Below are 17,921 nucleotides of genomic sequence, written 5' to 3'. Positions count from 1 at the left end.
ATTATTGCTAAAGAGGAGTGTTTCTCCCTGTTGGCTGACAAATCAAGGGATAGTACTGAGGTCTCTGGCATTTGCTTGTATCAAATAAATGTTGGAAAATCATTTCTAATAAATTTAAGATTACCTAGGAATATTTTGTGCATTATAAAGCACAAGGCTGTTTTTTGTTAAGCTGGCAAAAGTCTTAATAAAAGAAAGCCTTAGATTTGGCTGGGTTGCTTGTTGCAACAGTAATTTAACATCTTGGGAAACTTCTTTAATGCAGTGATGGCCAGCCTCTTGCCAAATTTCCAAAGGTGGGCTTGGCTGATGCTCTGTACCTCAACTGGTCCTATTTCATCATCCAAAGGTTTCTGCTTGATCCTTAATGCCAGCACCCAGCTTCACCAACTTCATCTCTGAGACTAAGCTGATAGGCCTATCTGAACCTAGCTAATTTTTCCATAGTCACTCAGATGTCTTTGCATTGCTCTTCCTGATACAGATCTGCAAATGATTTATGTCAAATTTAGTTTGGTTTTGGCTTTTTGCCATGCTTCACTTCAGTGATATTCAAGCATGTTACAGCTGAAGAGGCTCATGTCGCTGTTAGTGAGCCCTCGTCTACCGAAGCTTAGGATTCAGAAGAATAAGAACTCCCTACCAAGACTGCTTGTGAGAAGCAGGTTATGTATTGGAGATGCATGGATGAAGCAGAGGAGAGGGGATTGAAATATTGACAATTATGATAGCTGTAGCAAAAATATGGAAAAAGAAATGGGTAGAAGAGAAAGGAAGGAAGTGAGAAAGAACCAGAGAATTTCTACTAAGCAGGGATAGTAGGACAGGAAGATTGCACGGGGGGAAGATAAACTTGCATAGAAGGCTGGGATGAGAAGGTCATTTGGGGACAGAGAATTGGGAGAAAGGAAGTATTGCCTCTAGCATGGAAGAGGAGAAATGTGATTAATGGGAATTGCAAGAGTTTAGTAATGGAGATGCTTAGGAGGCAGGAATGAAGAAACTAATGCTTTCTAGGAATTTGGGGCACAGATGTTGCAGTTTGAGGCCATCTATATGGTGTGTGTTTTTTTTGTTTGTTTGTTTGTTTTGTTCACAGGGTCCAGCTAGCATGATGGCATACTTGATTGTTTCAGGGTTTTTCCTTACACGTTTAAGGAGACCCATTGGCAAGATGACTATTATTGAACAAAAATATGAAGGAGAGTACAGATACGTCAACTCACGGCTTATTACAAACAGGTATAGATTTACTTGGAGAGTAAGATGAAGTAATATGGTGTATAAATAGAGGCTGGATGTTAAAAATCTATTCGAAAAATCTGATGCAGTCAGTCCTAAGCAAGGTTTATATATCTTTATGCGGATTACTATTAAGTAATTCCTATGTATCTTATATGCCCAGGTCAAAAGACGAACTGTAGCTGTGGTATAATAAACCTATGTTTTAATGTGGTGAAAACTCTTCTTATTTCACAAGATAACTGAAAGAATTATGTTTCTATGCTCTGTAGTTGACTTCTTTAAAGACTTTAACAAAATAGTTACGTTCTTTTTTTCTTTTAAGTGAAGAAATTGCTTTTTATAATGGAAACTTAAGAGAAAAACAGACTATTCACAAAACCTTCCGTAAACTGGTAAGAAATTTTTTAGCCTTTAAAATATTTTTAAGAAAAACTGTAATGAATTTTTGTCGTGACGATTCATAAAGTTTAACTATTCTTTTTTTTGCTGATCTTCTGTCAGTGTTTTCTCCAATTTTATATTGTCAGAGTTTGTGAAAGCTTTGGATTGGAGAAGGGTTTACTTAACTCCATTTCAGTTAAGGTTATATTCTTGGAACCACTGATTATGTGTTGGCAATCTTAAACTCGCTTCACTGATTGTCAGCTTCACCTTAATGAATTTGTGTAGCAATTGGTACTGTGATTTCAATTACAGTAATTCTTGTAATTAAAACGCTGTGTAACACAGAAAAGGTTATGGAATTCTGCAGTATCTGACCTTTTGAAAGGTTGTCATGTACTACTAATCTCTATCAATGTTTTTTGGCCAATAAACAACTGAAATTGAAAGACTTGTATCTCTTATCCCATTCAGAATTACTGTTGAATACAAACAAAAATAATAGAGTGAATATGGAAAATATAAGGGAAAAGTTGAGAAGTAGAAGTGTCTAAGGTGGCTGTGCACAGGCAGAAGTAGTTACTTAAAACTACTCATAGCTCCCATGATTAAATATGTTACTTTCCAATTAATTGTGTTTCTAATTCTTATTTTAATACTGATTTTTCTTTAATACCTTTAGCATAGTGAAAATTGTAATGATCCTTAATATTGTTTTACTTCTGCTTGTATAAGTCTTGTCTCTTACTGTTTGATTCCTTTTCCTATACCTTCAATTTGTATGTTCAGAGCTTAAGGGTCCTTCAGTTCATTCTTCTGTCTACCAGTTCTTTCCTATCTTAATGTCTCTGCTGTTTGTTTTGCCAGATTTGAGTGTTTCTGTCCACTTTTCCTCTTTCTCTTCCTGCTACACAATTTCATTCTTTCTTGCAAATTCTATTCTGTGTGTTCTTTAATCTCACCGGTAGAACTCTCTTCTAGTCTTTCTGTTAGTCTTGGTGTGTATATTAATGTGCATCAGTTATGGTGGCTTGATGTTTCAGCTGCTGCAGTTATCAAATTTAAAAATAAACTTGTAGGCCATAAGCACAGCATGCACGCTTCTGATAAAATGGTCTTTATTTTACCACTTACCTTTTTTACCCACCACAGTTACTCTTCTCTCACTGCCTTAGATCAAAACTATCTACATTTGAAAGCAGAGTGCAAGTCTTTGCCAGCAGGGACACTTGTGCAATGCTTATCACAGTTAGGTCACAGGCGTTGCTGAGGTATTTGTGGCTTACTGAAAAACAAATAGCTATATTTGGAAACAAACTTCTGTAATGTAATGAAAGTGAGTAAGACCATTACTATATAGTTTGACCTTTCTATTTCTGTAACTTATCAGGTGGAACATTTGCATAATTTCATCTTGTTCCGGTTCTCTATGGGATTCATTGATACTATCATCGCCAAATGTAAGTGTTTGCACAGTGCTAATGGTCTTCTACAGGTAACAAATGAAGTGTTAAAACTTTTACGTGAGCATTCTCTTTTTTTATTATTTTAATTAATGTGTAGTTTAATATTTACTCTTAAAAACTACAGACCTTGCCACTGTGGTTGGTTACCTGGTTGTTAGTCGTCCATTTTTGAACCTGGCTGATCCTCGCCATCAAAATAGTACCCATGCAGAACTTTTGGAGGTAAACAATAGAGAATAAGAACAATTTCCTGAATTTAAATTCTGTCAGTCCACGTAAAGAAACTTATTTTTCTTCTTCCTTTTTTTTTTTTTTTTTCCTCTCCTCCTCCCTACTTCAGGATTACTACCAAAGTGGAAGAATGCTGCTGAGAATGTCTCAAGCTTTGGGCAGAATAGTCCTAGCGGGTCGTGAAATGACAAGATTGGCTGGGTAAGCTTAATAGTAATTGAGTAAAATAATCTCCCTCAAATTTATGTTGTTGCCATTTCTCATCTCATTTTTTAAAAGGGTGACTGTAGAATTAAAGCAAAATGAACTTATGTGCTTTTTTCATTGAAACACCCTAAAAATCTAGTGGGTAGAAGCATTTGATTTGAAAAACATTATATTTGAAGTAATGTTAATTGTCTCCACTAGTGATTCCATATCTGAATAGCAGCAGCATACAGTTAGAATGATTAATTGTAAAGACATTGTCAAATGCATGTAAATCAGTTATATATTCCTTATTTTACCAAAAATTTAAGTCCTTGAATTTACTTTTTAAGAAGAAAAGTTCTTCTCTAAAGTATAAATATTTGGCTATTATGAGAAGAGGTTCTAGTAAAATTTGCTGAAGTTGGAGACCCTCAGTGCAACTCTAAAATATAAGCACTTCTGTTCCTGTGCTGGGCTAATTTTGCTGCAATCTGCTGAGTAACTTTATGCATAGTTTTGAGAATTTAGAGTACTCATTTAGAGCTTATGTGGAGAATTATAATTCCTAACACTTCTAATGATTAATGACTTGTAGTTTGTTTGGGTTTTAGTTTCACAGCTCGAATTACAGAATTAATGCAGGTTCTAAAGGACTTGAACAGTGGCAAATATCAGCGCACTATGGTATCTCAAGAAAAAGGTAAATGTGACATATAGTATGCAATACTTGAATCTATGCCTAGTAGTTCAGTCTCTAATACTTTTTTTTCTTAACTTAAGATGCGGATAGAACGCAAGCTTTTGCTCCGATTCCTGGATCTGGAGAAATTGTCAACACTGATAACCTTATTAAGTATGTATACAAAGTTATTCCAACTTTAATATTTTTAAACTAGTTTTACTTTTTAGTCTCTTCCTGTACCACTGTCAACAGAGCTTTTAATGTACCTTATTACAATATGCAATTCATGCTGTATGATAGCTTATTTACAAATAATTTCCCCTACCCTTACTCAGCATTCTTATTTGGTAAGTTAATCCTTTTCCTCTAATGTTAGCAGAAGACTTTATATTATCTGCTGTCTGGAATTAGCCTTTTCAATAACATATCCTACTCTCCTTTGAAATAGTATTTCCCAGATGGTTTTGTTAACACTTTTTATGAGATTTCTGCTCAGGAATCTGTTGGTTACAGATATTATTCTCATATAAAATTCAGCTGTAAAAATCAGTGGCAAATCTGTATTAATTTTCAGAACACTTGCCTGTATTTCAGTATGCTTTGAAATACTTGATTGATAGTTATCAAGTACTATGTACTGATGTAACAATTCATTTTTCAGTGTTTTGCAGTCTGAAAAATAGTGTTGACATAGTAATACTGCTAAAGCAGAGGAATAAAGTAAGGCAAGTTAAGAGATTAAATAAAATAGCCTTGATGTTGTCACTGTGGAAAGCAGATAAATAGTGCATAGGGGGAAGGAAATGATAGAGCTATAAAACTAAAGGATGAGGAGAATGTCAGTAGAGAAGTCATATGCTGTATGTCCTAGAACTAATGGAATCCAGTTTCACTAGCAAGTTTAAAACAAAGTGCATCATTACATTTAGTTAAGGCTTGTAAAAACTAAAACTTAAATGTAGAGTTTAGTTAAAAACTAAAAATCTAGTTAAAACTAAAGAATTTAGTTCTTTAGTCAAAAACTAAAGATTTAAACTAAACTAGTTTAACTAAAACTAAAGTTTAACTAAAACTAAAGACCTAGAATTTAGTTAACTGAAGAATTTAGTTAAAAACTAAAAGTTAAAGTTTGCATCCACAAGATGCTTCAGAGACCGAAGATTTGGAAGGATTCAGAAGACGGTCACATAAATATATGGGTGGGGGGGGGGAACTATAGAAGTCTGTTAAATGCAGGGGTACCGCTTTGGTTCAAGAACTTCCTTAACTGCTGATAGCTGGAAACTATGTACTGACTGTAGTACAATGTACTGAATGAAGTCTTACTATGTTCCTAAAGTCTTTCAGTAACTATCCAATACTAGCTGCTGTTAGGCAGCTGTTCTCTTCTCTTTTTTTTTTTTTTTTCCACAATATCATTTTACAAACAGGTTTGATCATGTTCCATTGGTGACACCTAATGGAGATGTTTTGATTCAAGACCTTAATTTTGAGGTAAGGCTTTAAATATCATAGAAAAACATATTATGCTTCATAAAACATTTTAAAGTGAAGATGATTGTTTCAGACCTGCTCTGAATTAAGAATAAATTAAAAGCAAGCAAACAAAAATGGAAGACAGGATGTGTTTATATGGTATGCTTAATGTTTTGAACAAAATTCATTATGGTGATAGTTTAAGAAAAATTGTAATAAGCTATTGCCCCCCCCCCCAAATGTTTTCATTGTTAAAAGCCTGTTTTATTCAATCCACAGGTGGTGCTAAACTAGATGGAAAAATTTTAATTATTGGTGGAAGTTACTCAGTGTGTTGTCAAAAACTATGTACAAGCCTGTGAGGACAATAGCATGTCTTATTATTCATACAAACTTTCAACAGTATTTTCTCATTACCATTTATATGTGTTGGCTTTGTGTTCCTAGGTTCGATCTGGCGCAAATGTTCTGATTTGTGGGCCGAATGGGTGTGGGAAAAGTTCACTTTTTCGTGTTCTTGGTGAGGTAAGGGAGCAATTTTAAATAAAAGGTGAGAGAGTCCAAAACGCTATTATAATCGGACTTTTTTTCCTCAAGTTTAAACCTCTTCTTGTTGCAGTTATGGCCTTTGTTTGGTGGACGTCTAACTAAACCTATAAGAGGAAAGTTGTTTTATGTTCCTCAGGTAAGGCGAAGTAATTAGTGTTCTTTTGCTCCCGAATTGGATGACGGCGTTTATAAATATTGGACATACTTTTATTTGTAACTTTATTTCAGAGACCATATATGACTCTTGGAACACTCAGAGATCAAGTTATCTATCCAGATACTTTAGAAGATCAACGAAAGAAAGGGATTTCTGACCAGGTAACAATAATTAGTTCAGTAACTCTTATTTCTCTCACTTAAGTCTCATCTCAATACTTAAGTCACTATTAAGAATATTGTATAGAGTTTGTTTTTAATATCAATAGTATGGTTGATAGTATACCTTTATAATAGTATAACACTTCATAGCTTTTTTTCAATTGTTTCTTATCTAAAATTCACTTAAGCGTTACTTGTCATTACTGTTTCAATAAAAGGTGCTGAAGGAGTATTTGGATAATGTTCAGCTGGGTCACATCTTGGAACGTGAAGGAGGCTGGGATAGTGTTCAGGATTGGATGGATGTACTCAGTGGAGGAGAAAAACAGAGAATGGCGGTACGTTTCAAAAGCGTAAATATTTACGAAGTACTGGAAATAGGTTGAAAATGAAATCTGAGTTGTAAGCGTTCTTTTTATTACACAAATATTTATTAATACTTAAAGACCAAAGCCAAAAAACCCTAACTACCTGAGTACTGAGAAGTACGTAAAAATACCTGTACTCCTATTTTAATAGCAACCGTTAAACATTTACTACTGCGTACACTTTTGATTATGTAACCAGAATTTGCAAGATAATGGTTTCTCAAAAATCTGCAAAGATAATGTATAGCTCTCAAATTTCCAGTCTTCAGTTAATGCCAATTAAAAAAACTAGAAGTCATGCCACAGTAAATTTTTGGATGCTGCTTCTTAGTTTAACTTCTAATATTGCAATATTTGCTGTGGTTCTGTGCCTACAGTAGTATTTTGGTTTGCATTCCAGATGGCAAGGTTATTTTATCATAAGCCCCAGTTTGCAATTCTGGATGAATGCACTAGTGCCGTTAGTGTTGATGTAGAAGGCTACATTTACAGCCATTGCCGAAAGGTAAGCTTTTTCTTTTTGCTTCCCAGTAAATAATATGAGAAAGCACTGGTATGTTCTCACTGCTCTTTGGCATGCAGTTCCACTGAACTGTGGAAGCAAAATTGCTAGCAATGCCGGTTGCTCAGTCTTTGAATGGTAGTCCTCATATAATGGATGCACATACGCTATCATTTCAGAGTTTAGAATGTTTTTCCTGTAGTAGTGCCTACAGAGCACAATCTTGCATCTTACCTGTTCTCCCTTGTGTTCTGCATAGTAATATCTAAACTAGAATATGCCCACTGCTGTTTCCTAATTTCTCAGCCATTTTTTTCTGCATAGCAAATTATTCACTGCCTGGTCATAATCCAGACAGTCTGCATATCTCTGTGGCACCTTACAGAGAGAGAATCTTTTTGCCCTCATGTGATTTGTGAGGGCCAGGCTGCATCCTTCAACTATAGACAAGTCTCTCTACTGCCTTAGAGAAAGGTGTTTCTGATAAGTGCTCTGCCTAGCATTTTTTTTAAACCTAGCATGAGAAAAGATCAGGAGGCTAGGTTGCAGAACCAAGTGTTCAGTGGGTGCGTGACAACTTTGTGCATCCAGGTGTCCAAGGCCTTCCCAAGTCAGTGCTCTGTAAGGAGGACTTTGCCACTGCCAAACCACTCTAGATCATTTCTTCTGGATCCATGCGGTCACAGTGCTAAGAAAAATTTTACTTTTTTTCCATGGCTGAGAAGATAGAAGTTATCCTGTAATGGGAATTCTTTGAAATATGTAGTCCAATACCATGTATAATCTTTTTTCCTTAAACTCTTCCGTTTATAGAATTATATCTCTGTGGTTGAGAGGAAACTTGAGATGATGCAAAGGTGGACTCTGCCTTATGCCAAGTACAAAGTTATGTACACTAGAAAGCAATAAATGTTCTGCAATCTCAACAGTTAATTTAAATTTATATGTGGCCTCTGTATATCAGAGAATTCTTACTAGTAAGTAACCTTACTTTTCCAGATGCACTGTTAGAATGTCAGATGAAGGCAAATAACCTAAAGAAATTTTTTTTTCCTCTTATAAAAGGCTTCTTTTGGCCAGGACAACAAAATTAAAAGGCTGGAAATTACCATTTCCATCTATCTGGAGATGTGAAAAGCCAAACAATCTAAGAAAACTGTCTAAACGTGATAATGTTAAATATGCTTTTCTTATTCCTTTTTTTAATACTCTCCCTACCAGAGCCTAAGAAATGCCATGTAAAATATCAATAATACTGATTTCACCTCTTAGTCTGGGGGAAAATGGACTTGAAATGGCATTAGTTATTGAGTAGCAATATCTTCAGAATGATAATGGGGAGAAGCTGTGCACCTACTGAAATATTTTCTTAAAACTTGTGATGGGACTTTAGGAGCCTTCTGTAGTAATAGTAGTAAATTGGCACTAATGAGGACTCTATGCAAAAGAATAGGCATTTGTTGAACTAATTTTAGCAAGTTAATATTGACACACTGAAAACTTTGTAAAGTGTTTTTTGCATGTATTTGTTCCCCTGTTAACGCTTGAATGCCAGTCTGTACTTTTGTTCTAGAGTTACTGTTGGAAAGTGGTGAATGCATTTTACTGAAAATTTGAACTTCTGTTTAATCTGACCTTACAGAAAGGAGGAGGGGGGAAAAAAAAACCTTTTTATCAGAACCTTTCTGATAAACCTGAAGGGTTTATCAGAACCTTTTCACCTTTTAGTCAGTGTGATCATTAGGGGAGCCTAGTTAACCAAGTTGCTAGGAAACAAAGGAAAATTATAAACTTACACTGACAATTTAAAGGTGAATAATTAGTTATAACTTTTTCCTGTTAAAATTGCTGTTCTCTTAAACACCAGGTTTGTTATTTTTTAGCTGCTTCCTTGCCCAGCTCACTTTACATTTTACCCAGTTATCTGGAGGAAAAGAATGTGGAAATAAACAAAAAAAAAAACCTTTTTTATTGTAACATTTTGTATTGAGACTACATGTTAATAGTCTTGAAGTTCATGTTCATGAATTTCACCTTTTTAGCTCTTAGTAAGGTGAAAAATGAAGCCGTTAATTTCATTTTATTTACGAGTTAGGTGGTGTTGTGTGTATTTTCTTCTTGTAGGTTGGCATCACTCTCTTCACTGTCTCTCACAGAAAGTCGCTCTGGAAACATCATGACGTATGTAGCCTTTGCTTTTGCTAAGGATATCTGTAGCTTGGTTGAGAGTTGTGGTGTTTGACTTCTAGTAAATTTACTTTAAAACTCAGTGTTCTCATTTTTACTTTCCAAAGAATCATGTTCTGTCTTTTAAAAAGGCTTTGCTTTCACAGTCCAGTTGCAGTAATTGAAATATTTGTATGCTTCTGATTATGAAAGTTGAAGAAACTGGAATCCTTAAATGTGTCTATAAATGTAGCTTCAACAACAGGAAAGGTTTTTAGCTCACTAGATACTGTCTTTGATATCTTCCTTAGCTTCAAACAAAACTTGAAACAGAGTCAAGTAAAACAGCATAAAGTATTACTTTCAAAAGGTGCCTAATATACTCGTGCATAAATATAACATCTCCATGTGTTAGAGATGAGCTTTTTTCCAGATTAAGATTTTATTATGTTTATTTTTTTGCACAGGTAAACTCTTTATGGAAAAAAAAATCCTGAGTTAAAGCACAGGGGTAAATGTATACCTAAATTATACTGTCTTTACAAACAAGGTATCAGTGCTAAGCCTAGGCATAACCATCAGCAGACTGATGAATGATATGAACAAAAACAGTATAGCTTTTTTGTTTGTTTTTTTTTTTTCAGAGGTAATTGGGTTTACTGGAACATGTGGTAGGAGAAACGTATCTTTTCTCCAGCTGAGTTGGTTAAAGATTTTGCACTAAAACCACTTCAAAATGCTATGTATCTGTGCATTTATAGAGCTAGTAATTTGGAGGGAAATTCATAACATGTATGTTTTTCACTTCACAGTTTTACTTGCACATGGATGGTAGAGGAAATTATGAGTTCAAGAAGATAACTGAAGACACAGTTGAATTTGGATCTTAAAATTCATAAGCTGCGCTGCTACAGAGACTGATAATTACAGGAAACACAGAATGGCAGACATTGTACAATAAAACTATTCAGCTTGTTTCTTAAACAAATTAACTAGGATAACCCAAAACAAGCTGTTAAGCATTTACTATTATGTAGGATATTGCTAATTGTGTATATGTTGGTTTAATTATTAATATGTACTAAGAATGTCCTTATTCTTGTGGTTTTAAAACCTGCCTAAATTAAATTGGGCTTAAATCGGTGTAACTTGATTCATCCTGGGATGCAAACCATTTGAAATCAGCTGATTTGACTTTTGTAGATCTTCTTTCCCTTCAGTGAAAAGCCCTGTTAAAATTAGGGTTGCTACCTCTCTTGTTCCTGCAAAGCAGTCTTGGATTTTTTGCTCTCTGTTCTATGCATATTTCTGAGTTATCTCCCATGGTGCAGGACACTCTCCCATCTTCAGATCTGTGCCCTGTGTTAGACTGATGAAAGAGTCTTTTCCTTGACCAAGCCTTGTGATGTAGCCAATATGCCCTTGCTGGTAAAGGATGAACTGAACTGAAAGATGGAACTAATTTCCTCGACTAAGAAAATTAAGCTTATTCTTTGGTGGGTTTTAGATTCTCTTTCAGTTTTTGCCTTGCATAGGATTCTGTCTGCTGCTCGCCTCTCTCATTCTCTCCCAGCTTAGCAAGAGCTTCACCCTTCTCCCCACCCCAGCCCTCTCCTGTCAGAGAAATACTGTGGTAATGAAGAGTTGAGAGGCAGTTGAGAGAGGAAAGAGCTGACAGGAGAAGAACAGGAAAAGTGACATTCTGTGTATCTTTGAATATTTTTCGCATGGGGCTGTTGATATTTTCAGCTCTAAAGAAATGAATGACTCCCACAGGTAAGAGTAGAGGAGTGTGGAATCAATCATTCTTATCTTGAAATCAGTAGGAGTTAGAATGGACTCAGAAGTATATCCTGAAATCATCTGTTTTCTGGAAATAATGTTAGTCTGTGAAGTAGCAGATACTCATCTGTCCTGTGTGTTCAGTCCTGTGATACTCACAGCAGTTGCTTTTTCAAATCCCCCCCTTTTCTCTCTTTAAACAAAAAAAAAATCGTATCTCCTCATGGTTTTGGCTGCTCTTCAGATTTGAATTTGAAAATAAGTGGTGATGGTACTTCTTGTTTTGTTTTTTTTTTTTTTTTTAACTCTATGCAAAGCCTAAAATGTTGCTTTTCGTCCTTCAAATTTTCTTCTCATTTCTGTCCAGGGGATTCTTGATTTCTGATACCAATTATTCACTGGTGATTCTCGCTGTTGTTATTTTACTGCTAATCCTTATTAGTTTTCTTACTCCAGATGCCAAATCACATTAAAGAAACTAAACTATTTAAACAGCTTATTGTAACCAATTCTTCATATGAATGATTATTGTGGCTGCCACATCACATTGACAAGCACAAATACAGCAAAATGATTTCTATGGTCAGGGAATGCAAAGATATAACTCAAACTGAATTGTTGTTTGGGCTCTAAAAAAAAAATAGAATGTGTGTACAGTGAAAATCTAATAGTTCTTTAGTGTTCCACATAAGATACAACATAGAAATGCACTATGTGAAGGCATGCATAAAATATGCAATAAATGTGCTCTCTGTACATCTTTTATCAAGAGTTTAGTTTTTAAAAAATTAGGTATTTGGATGCACTGCTATCTGTTAATATTTACCCAGTTTAATTAGTCACTGTCTTTCAAATTGAGATTGCTACCTGTTAATATTTTTTGTTTAGCATAATTCTTGCCCATACCTGTCACTAGTAATGTCCTTTCATAGTACTCAAATGCCAATAGCTACTCTAGCATAAGAGTCCAGAAACCACAGTAGACTGATAGTAGAGGGCATCAATGAAAATCAGAAATGCCTCTCTGAAATCTAGCATCTCAATGAGAATAAGTCACCAGGATAAACTTTTGTGCTTGTTCCAGGAAGGAAAAAAGATACTACATTTTACTAATTTTTTCTGTACACTCAAATTCTCACATCAGCCTGATTTTATAATGTAGCAGGTAGCAGCATGCTGTATGTGAGGTTGTAGTCTCTTTTCATTGTAACCATGAAAATATGGCTGCCACATGGCTGTTTTTGTGCAAGTTATGAACCCAAATGCAACTACTTTTCTTTAAAGGAATGTTTTAGTAGCCTTTTAGAAAGATAAAGCAAAAAAAAAAATCTTTGAAATGAGAAGGTTGCTATTTTCCTTGTGAGTAGGGCAAATTCTGTAGTGGAGTCGTGGACTTGGGATAGCTTAATGTTGTGGTGTTTGGTGGTTTTTTTTTTTTTTTTTTTTTTGGAATAACAAGCAGAACCGCTCACAACACTTCTGTATCACACCTCAGCGACTGGTCCCATGGTACTTACAGTTCAATTGATTAATAACATATTTTACTTTTTAAAGTAGCTCTAAGATTATACAAAATTCTATCCAGTTCCATAACGAAGGAGGAACAGGTTTACCTTTATAGATGCCATGAAGTTCATGGAAATTGAGGGTGTTAATATCTTTTTAGGGCCAGGAACTTGATTCCTAAAAGTTTAATGTTTCTGAATATGTTGGGAGGAAAGAAAAATATTCTTCAGAGCTTGATTGTAAGAGAGACTTATAAAGAAAATACAAAAATGAGTGATGTTTTAGAATGGTATTCTTAAAAGGCCTTACATTAAACTATTTAAAGATAGACTTTGTCTAATGAAGGAATGTAAAATCTAATGAAAATGATCAAGTCTCAGTTCTGTTGCGGAATTGCACTGTGGTACTGTATTTTAGCTGTTAGGTCTTTTTCATAGCACAAGTTGGAAGTTTGGAAGTTAGAATTTTAATCTATCCTACTAAGACACATACTAATAAATGTCTTCAGTCTCAAACTGTTGATGCTTTGAAAAATGTGCTGGTAGTAGTCAGATGGCTGCATTTCAACAGTGGTGGGAAACATTCCTGTATGTAAATACTGTTAAGTGCTTCCGAGGGGGAAGTGGCGCTATATAAATGTAAGACATTAAGTGCCTCTGAAATAATAAATCTGAAGAGAAAATATATCTAGACTTCTTATATTTCTTGATGGTGTGATTAGGAATTTTGTAACAGTACAGTGAATGCATGTTCAACAAATCATCTAATGAACATATTGACTTGCATTCAGCTTATAAAGTCAGTGTTATTCTCTGAAATTCATGCTGGAATCAGCCAAACGGTGCCATCCAGTTGTAGCCTTAACAAAAAGATGATGTAAATGCTTTTAGGTGTGCAACTATAGCAATCAGATTATAGGTTCATTAATCAGTTTGAAATTGGCACCAATTATAATCCCTCCTCCTTCTCTTTTGTCCCCCTGGCCATATATTTTCCCTTCAGTTTTACTGATTTTTAGAAGGGTGCAGACCTAAATAAGGTTATAATGTCAGTATTTATGTGGTAACTTTATTGAGCGCTTCCTGATTCTTGTACTTAAAAAAAAAAAAAAAAAAAAAAAAAAAAAGGAACTGGTATTTTTGTTGTATTCATTTTCTTTCTTTCTCTCTCTCTCTCTCTCTCTCTCTCTCTTTCTCTTTCTCTTTTTTTTTTTTTTTTTTACCTTCCCCTCCTCTTCCCATTTCTTCTGTCTACCTTCCGTCCCTGTGGTAGACATACCTACCATCAAGATACTTGGAACTCAGTAATGTAGACTGAAGCCAGGCTTACCGGAGTTAACTGATTTTAAGGGTCTTCTCTTGTAATCAGTGCTTTCTAATGTTAGAACTAATCACTCCTCTTAGCTGGTATTAGATGTGCAACAAGTGTATAGTATAGTTTTCTTAGAATAGAGCCCTTTTTGTGTAGGAAATTCCTCAGCCCAGGATACAATTTAATAATGTGGTTCAACTTAGCTGGTTAACAAGGGAAAAAAATTCCAGGACCTCTGTTAAAGTAAATAGTAATACTGTGAAAAGTAATAACACTAACATCTTTACAGCTTGCTACTGCTCGGATTTTTTCAACAGAAGCTAACTGTAAGGTTCCCAAAGCATTTTTTTCATTATTCTTCAGTCTTTTTTTCTTTTCTGCAGTGATTCCTGTTCCTAAGAACTGGAGCTTGTGTGTGTGTTTTTATTTTTTTTCTTCCCCCTCCCTTATGTACCTTCATACTTTACTACCTTCATACTTCACTGCAGATCCTAGCTCTGGCTTATTTCTTTGACCAAAGAATATGTGCACATTAAGGCAGTGAATCAGCGGTGACCTGATCTATACTTGCTGCTGTTTGAAGAAAGGTCAACTTGATGTGTGGATGGTGGAAAATTACATTCATCACTATTGAAGCAAAGCATTGAGATAGTTTCGAAAAGAGCCAGAAACGTATCTATTGACAACTACTTTTTTCCTCAGATGTCAGCAGTTAAGCCAGTTCTACAGTAGCTTCAGAGACAACTAGGTGGATTTTTAAACCTGTTTTTAGCAGGAAATTGTGTAAATAGGGATTGTAAAATGATCAGTTCAATGCATACATACCTTTTGAATTGGTTTGAACAGCAGGATTAATATTTCTACTTAATCTTTTGAGATGTCTTTTCTCTCTGTAGGCATGGCTTACGTTGCTAACTTTCATGAATAGAATAAATCCGTGCTGGTTCCTCCTGGGAAATTTTCTGTTGTGGATGTGACATTTAATACTTAGAGCAATGTAAAGTCTGTTAATTGTACAGTTCTTGGCTTTCTGCTATCCAGTTTGCTCCAAATGTTTGCTTTGCTTGTCTGAACACTTTAATTCTTCCTTATGTTTGGGAAAAACATCAGTTTATGGAACAGCAGACCTGAAATCATGGAGCAACAAATACAAATGCATGTTCAAGAATCAATCTTTATAGCTTCAGTCTTTTCTGAGGACCTTCAGAAGCCCTGATGCAGTACCTCTGAAAGATTACATAAAGCTCCAGACAACTATCTGCTCTCAGCAAAAACTGAACTTTTCTTGAAGAAGGCTCAATTTGTTGGGAGGTGAGGATGCTTTCTAGGTGCCTAGCATGAGACTGTGGAATGAACTGCTGCAGGTGAACAAATCATCATTGTGCACCTTGTCATCCTTCATCCCAAATTCAAGGCGTGCTTCACTAAATAAGAGATGTATTTTTCTTACAAAAATCACCACCAGGAAACACACAAAAGAGAGCAACTACCCAACCTGTGTAATTTTCTTCCAGGAAAGGCTGATAATGTGAACTACATGTCATGGCCAGTAGTCCTGTTGTTCCTTGTCCAGATGTTGAGGGTGATTTGGACCAAACAGAACCTGTCTCTCAGAGCACCTTTGCCTTCCCTGACGCCTCTGCAGTCTAGTCATTACTTCTGTTACAGTCAGAATCCAGCAAGAATGAAAGATCTCCTTGATCCAATTTCACTCATAGGGTTGGGTGACTCCTAGTTATGCCTACTTTAGCAAACTCAGCAGCATGGAGACAGCTGGTGCAGAGACCTCAGAGTTTTGTGGTAGAAATTAAACAGGTAAGAAGTCTGAGGTTATGGTTTTTTTCAGAGTCTGCAAGTGTTGCTTGCTGAAGAGGAATCGGCTAACATCTTTTCTTTGTAATAGAAACATTTGCACTGTATTCAAGTGAAAGACTTGAAATACTGAAGAATAGTGTGGGGTGGTTGTTGTTGTTGTGGTTGTTGTTTAAACTTACTCAGCAGGATTGGCTTCTTCAGACTGTCAGCGTAGAAGTTGTATGTTTGGATTCTCATCCATGCTGCCCAATCTGGAGGAGTTGTGAGTATGCGAAGTAGAAGATGGTATATTTAAAACAAAGTGCTGCAGGAAATGTATTTTTTTTTTTTCTTGTGCAAATGCGAATTTGGTTTTGCCTCTTTGAAGGTATCTTTCTGTTGTTGCTGTAGGTTAGTTTGCGTGTTCTTTTTTTATGTATTAGTTTACTTTTTAACTAGCTAACCTACAACTCTTCCTTGGCTTCACTAGGGAATAGATTACCACCACTCCCTTCCAGATACAGTCAGACTTTTATTACGATGCTTTAAACTTCACCTGGAAGTTTAGAATGTTATAGGTTCCTACAATACGTTTATACATTCTGATGAACTTATTCTGTTATGTGCATCCAAGAAGAAACAGATTTCATATTGAAACAAAAATACAGCTAAGCTATGTTACTATAGCAGCAATTTATCTTTTAAGCTAAAAACTTTTTAGTAAAATAAGTTATATTCAAAGCTGCTCAGTCATCTTTGAACTGCTGCATCATTTTCTTTCCCTGGATACAAAAGCAGAGCCAGATTAAACCCCTAGAACTCAACAGGTAGAAGCTATCTTAAGAAAAAATGTGAAAAACGTGACAGATTCAAACTTTAAATAGGAATAACAAGTTTAAACATTTGGAGAAATTCCATGGGGATTGACTTAGCAAATAAAAGACATTTTGCCAATAATACTGTGAGGAATGCAGCATGTGAAATAATAATCATGCACTTGGCATTTTTAAAGATGACGATATGGGGGACTTGGACACTCTACTTCTGCAGGATATAAATGTCACAAACCGTATTTGACATAATTACAATCTTTCTTGCTCTGCTTAGAAAGCTTGCTCTTAGTGACCTTTGGTGAGTCTGTACTGTAAAGATTTAATACAATTATTTTTACCAGCAAAAAGAGCTCTTGTGCCATACTGCCCAGCCCTGTTCCCCAGTCTGCTATCTACAAGCTAGCATCTGTTCCTCATCTGCTCCTCGTTCTGGGAAACGAACGGCATCCAGACTTTATGCCACACTGAAGTAGAACAGGGCTGGAAGAGTGAGGTCAATGCTCTTCAGACAAAACTAAGACTATTGGGACTGGTTTACTTGGGTAGAATTACGGAACTGCACCTGCATGACTAAGTTTTCTGGATGAAGATAACCTTACAGTTAAGAAAATAAGCAGTACATCATTTAGTACATCAGTAACACTTGGAGTAATCTTCCATCAACAAAACAACTTTATCAGACAAAGCACCAAGATTACTCAATGTCTGTTTGAAACTGAAAATGCTTAGAAGAAAGAGAAGAAAAGCATCTTGTCTTACCAAGACAAGTCTTGCTGAGTGTCATTGATACAATATCTTTAAAGGTTGGTCATCAAAAGCTACCCATGTATTGTGACTGATGTTACATCCTATGCTCATACTGTTAATAATCATTGTATTGTTATTTGTTATAACCTTGGTGTTGATCTATTATCTTAAAAGCCAATCGTACACATGAATGAAATATTAAATCAATGTAAATCATGTACTGAGCTATTGTAAATTACTATTTTACCATATATGTGTGTTCTTATCCGCACTGTGCACAGACAAGAGGGCTGGACGTTCATGTGATGAATTTATTAAGCAACAGCAGTAATGGCTAAATGTTCATCTGAGCCAAGAGGTGGAATATGACCAACC

At 35.5% G+C, this 17,921-nt stretch overlaps 1 protein-coding gene across 1 annotated transcript in view; it reads left to right on the top strand.

Moving 5' to 3' along the window:
- ABCD3 (ATP binding cassette subfamily D member 3) overlaps positions 1 to 13,547 on the top strand; it is a 38,998-nt gene extending 25,451 nt beyond the window's left edge. Inside the window, exons 9-23 of the mRNA XM_068952441.1 lie at positions 1,100 to 1,242; positions 1,568 to 1,637; positions 3,017 to 3,086; positions 3,217 to 3,314; positions 3,433 to 3,524; positions 4,124 to 4,212; positions 4,293 to 4,365; positions 5,625 to 5,688; positions 6,118 to 6,195; positions 6,290 to 6,355; positions 6,448 to 6,537; positions 6,756 to 6,875; positions 7,306 to 7,410; positions 9,532 to 9,588; positions 10,386 to 13,547. Of these exons, the coding sequence (XP_068808542.1) occupies positions 1,100 to 1,242; positions 1,568 to 1,637; positions 3,017 to 3,086; positions 3,217 to 3,314; positions 3,433 to 3,524; positions 4,124 to 4,212; positions 4,293 to 4,365; positions 5,625 to 5,688; positions 6,118 to 6,195; positions 6,290 to 6,355; positions 6,448 to 6,537; positions 6,756 to 6,875; positions 7,306 to 7,410; positions 9,532 to 9,588; positions 10,386 to 10,463 (1,293 nt within the window). The 3' untranslated portion in view covers positions 10,464 to 13,547. The remainder of the gene's footprint in view (positions 1 to 1,099; positions 1,243 to 1,567; positions 1,638 to 3,016; positions 3,087 to 3,216; positions 3,315 to 3,432; positions 3,525 to 4,123; positions 4,213 to 4,292; positions 4,366 to 5,624; positions 5,689 to 6,117; positions 6,196 to 6,289; positions 6,356 to 6,447; positions 6,538 to 6,755; positions 6,876 to 7,305; positions 7,411 to 9,531; positions 9,589 to 10,385) is intronic.
- The last annotated feature ends 4,374 nt before the right edge of the window (positions 13,548 to 17,921 follow it).

Source organism: Struthio camelus, chromosome 8 (genome assembly GCF_040807025.1).
Source record: "Struthio camelus isolate bStrCam1 chromosome 8, bStrCam1.hap1, whole genome shotgun sequence".
Taxonomy (NCBI): Eukaryota; Metazoa; Chordata; class Aves; order Struthioniformes; family Struthionidae; genus Struthio; species Struthio camelus.
Note: the sequence above shows the minus strand (reverse complement) of the source record. Positions and strands in the feature narration are given on the sequence as shown.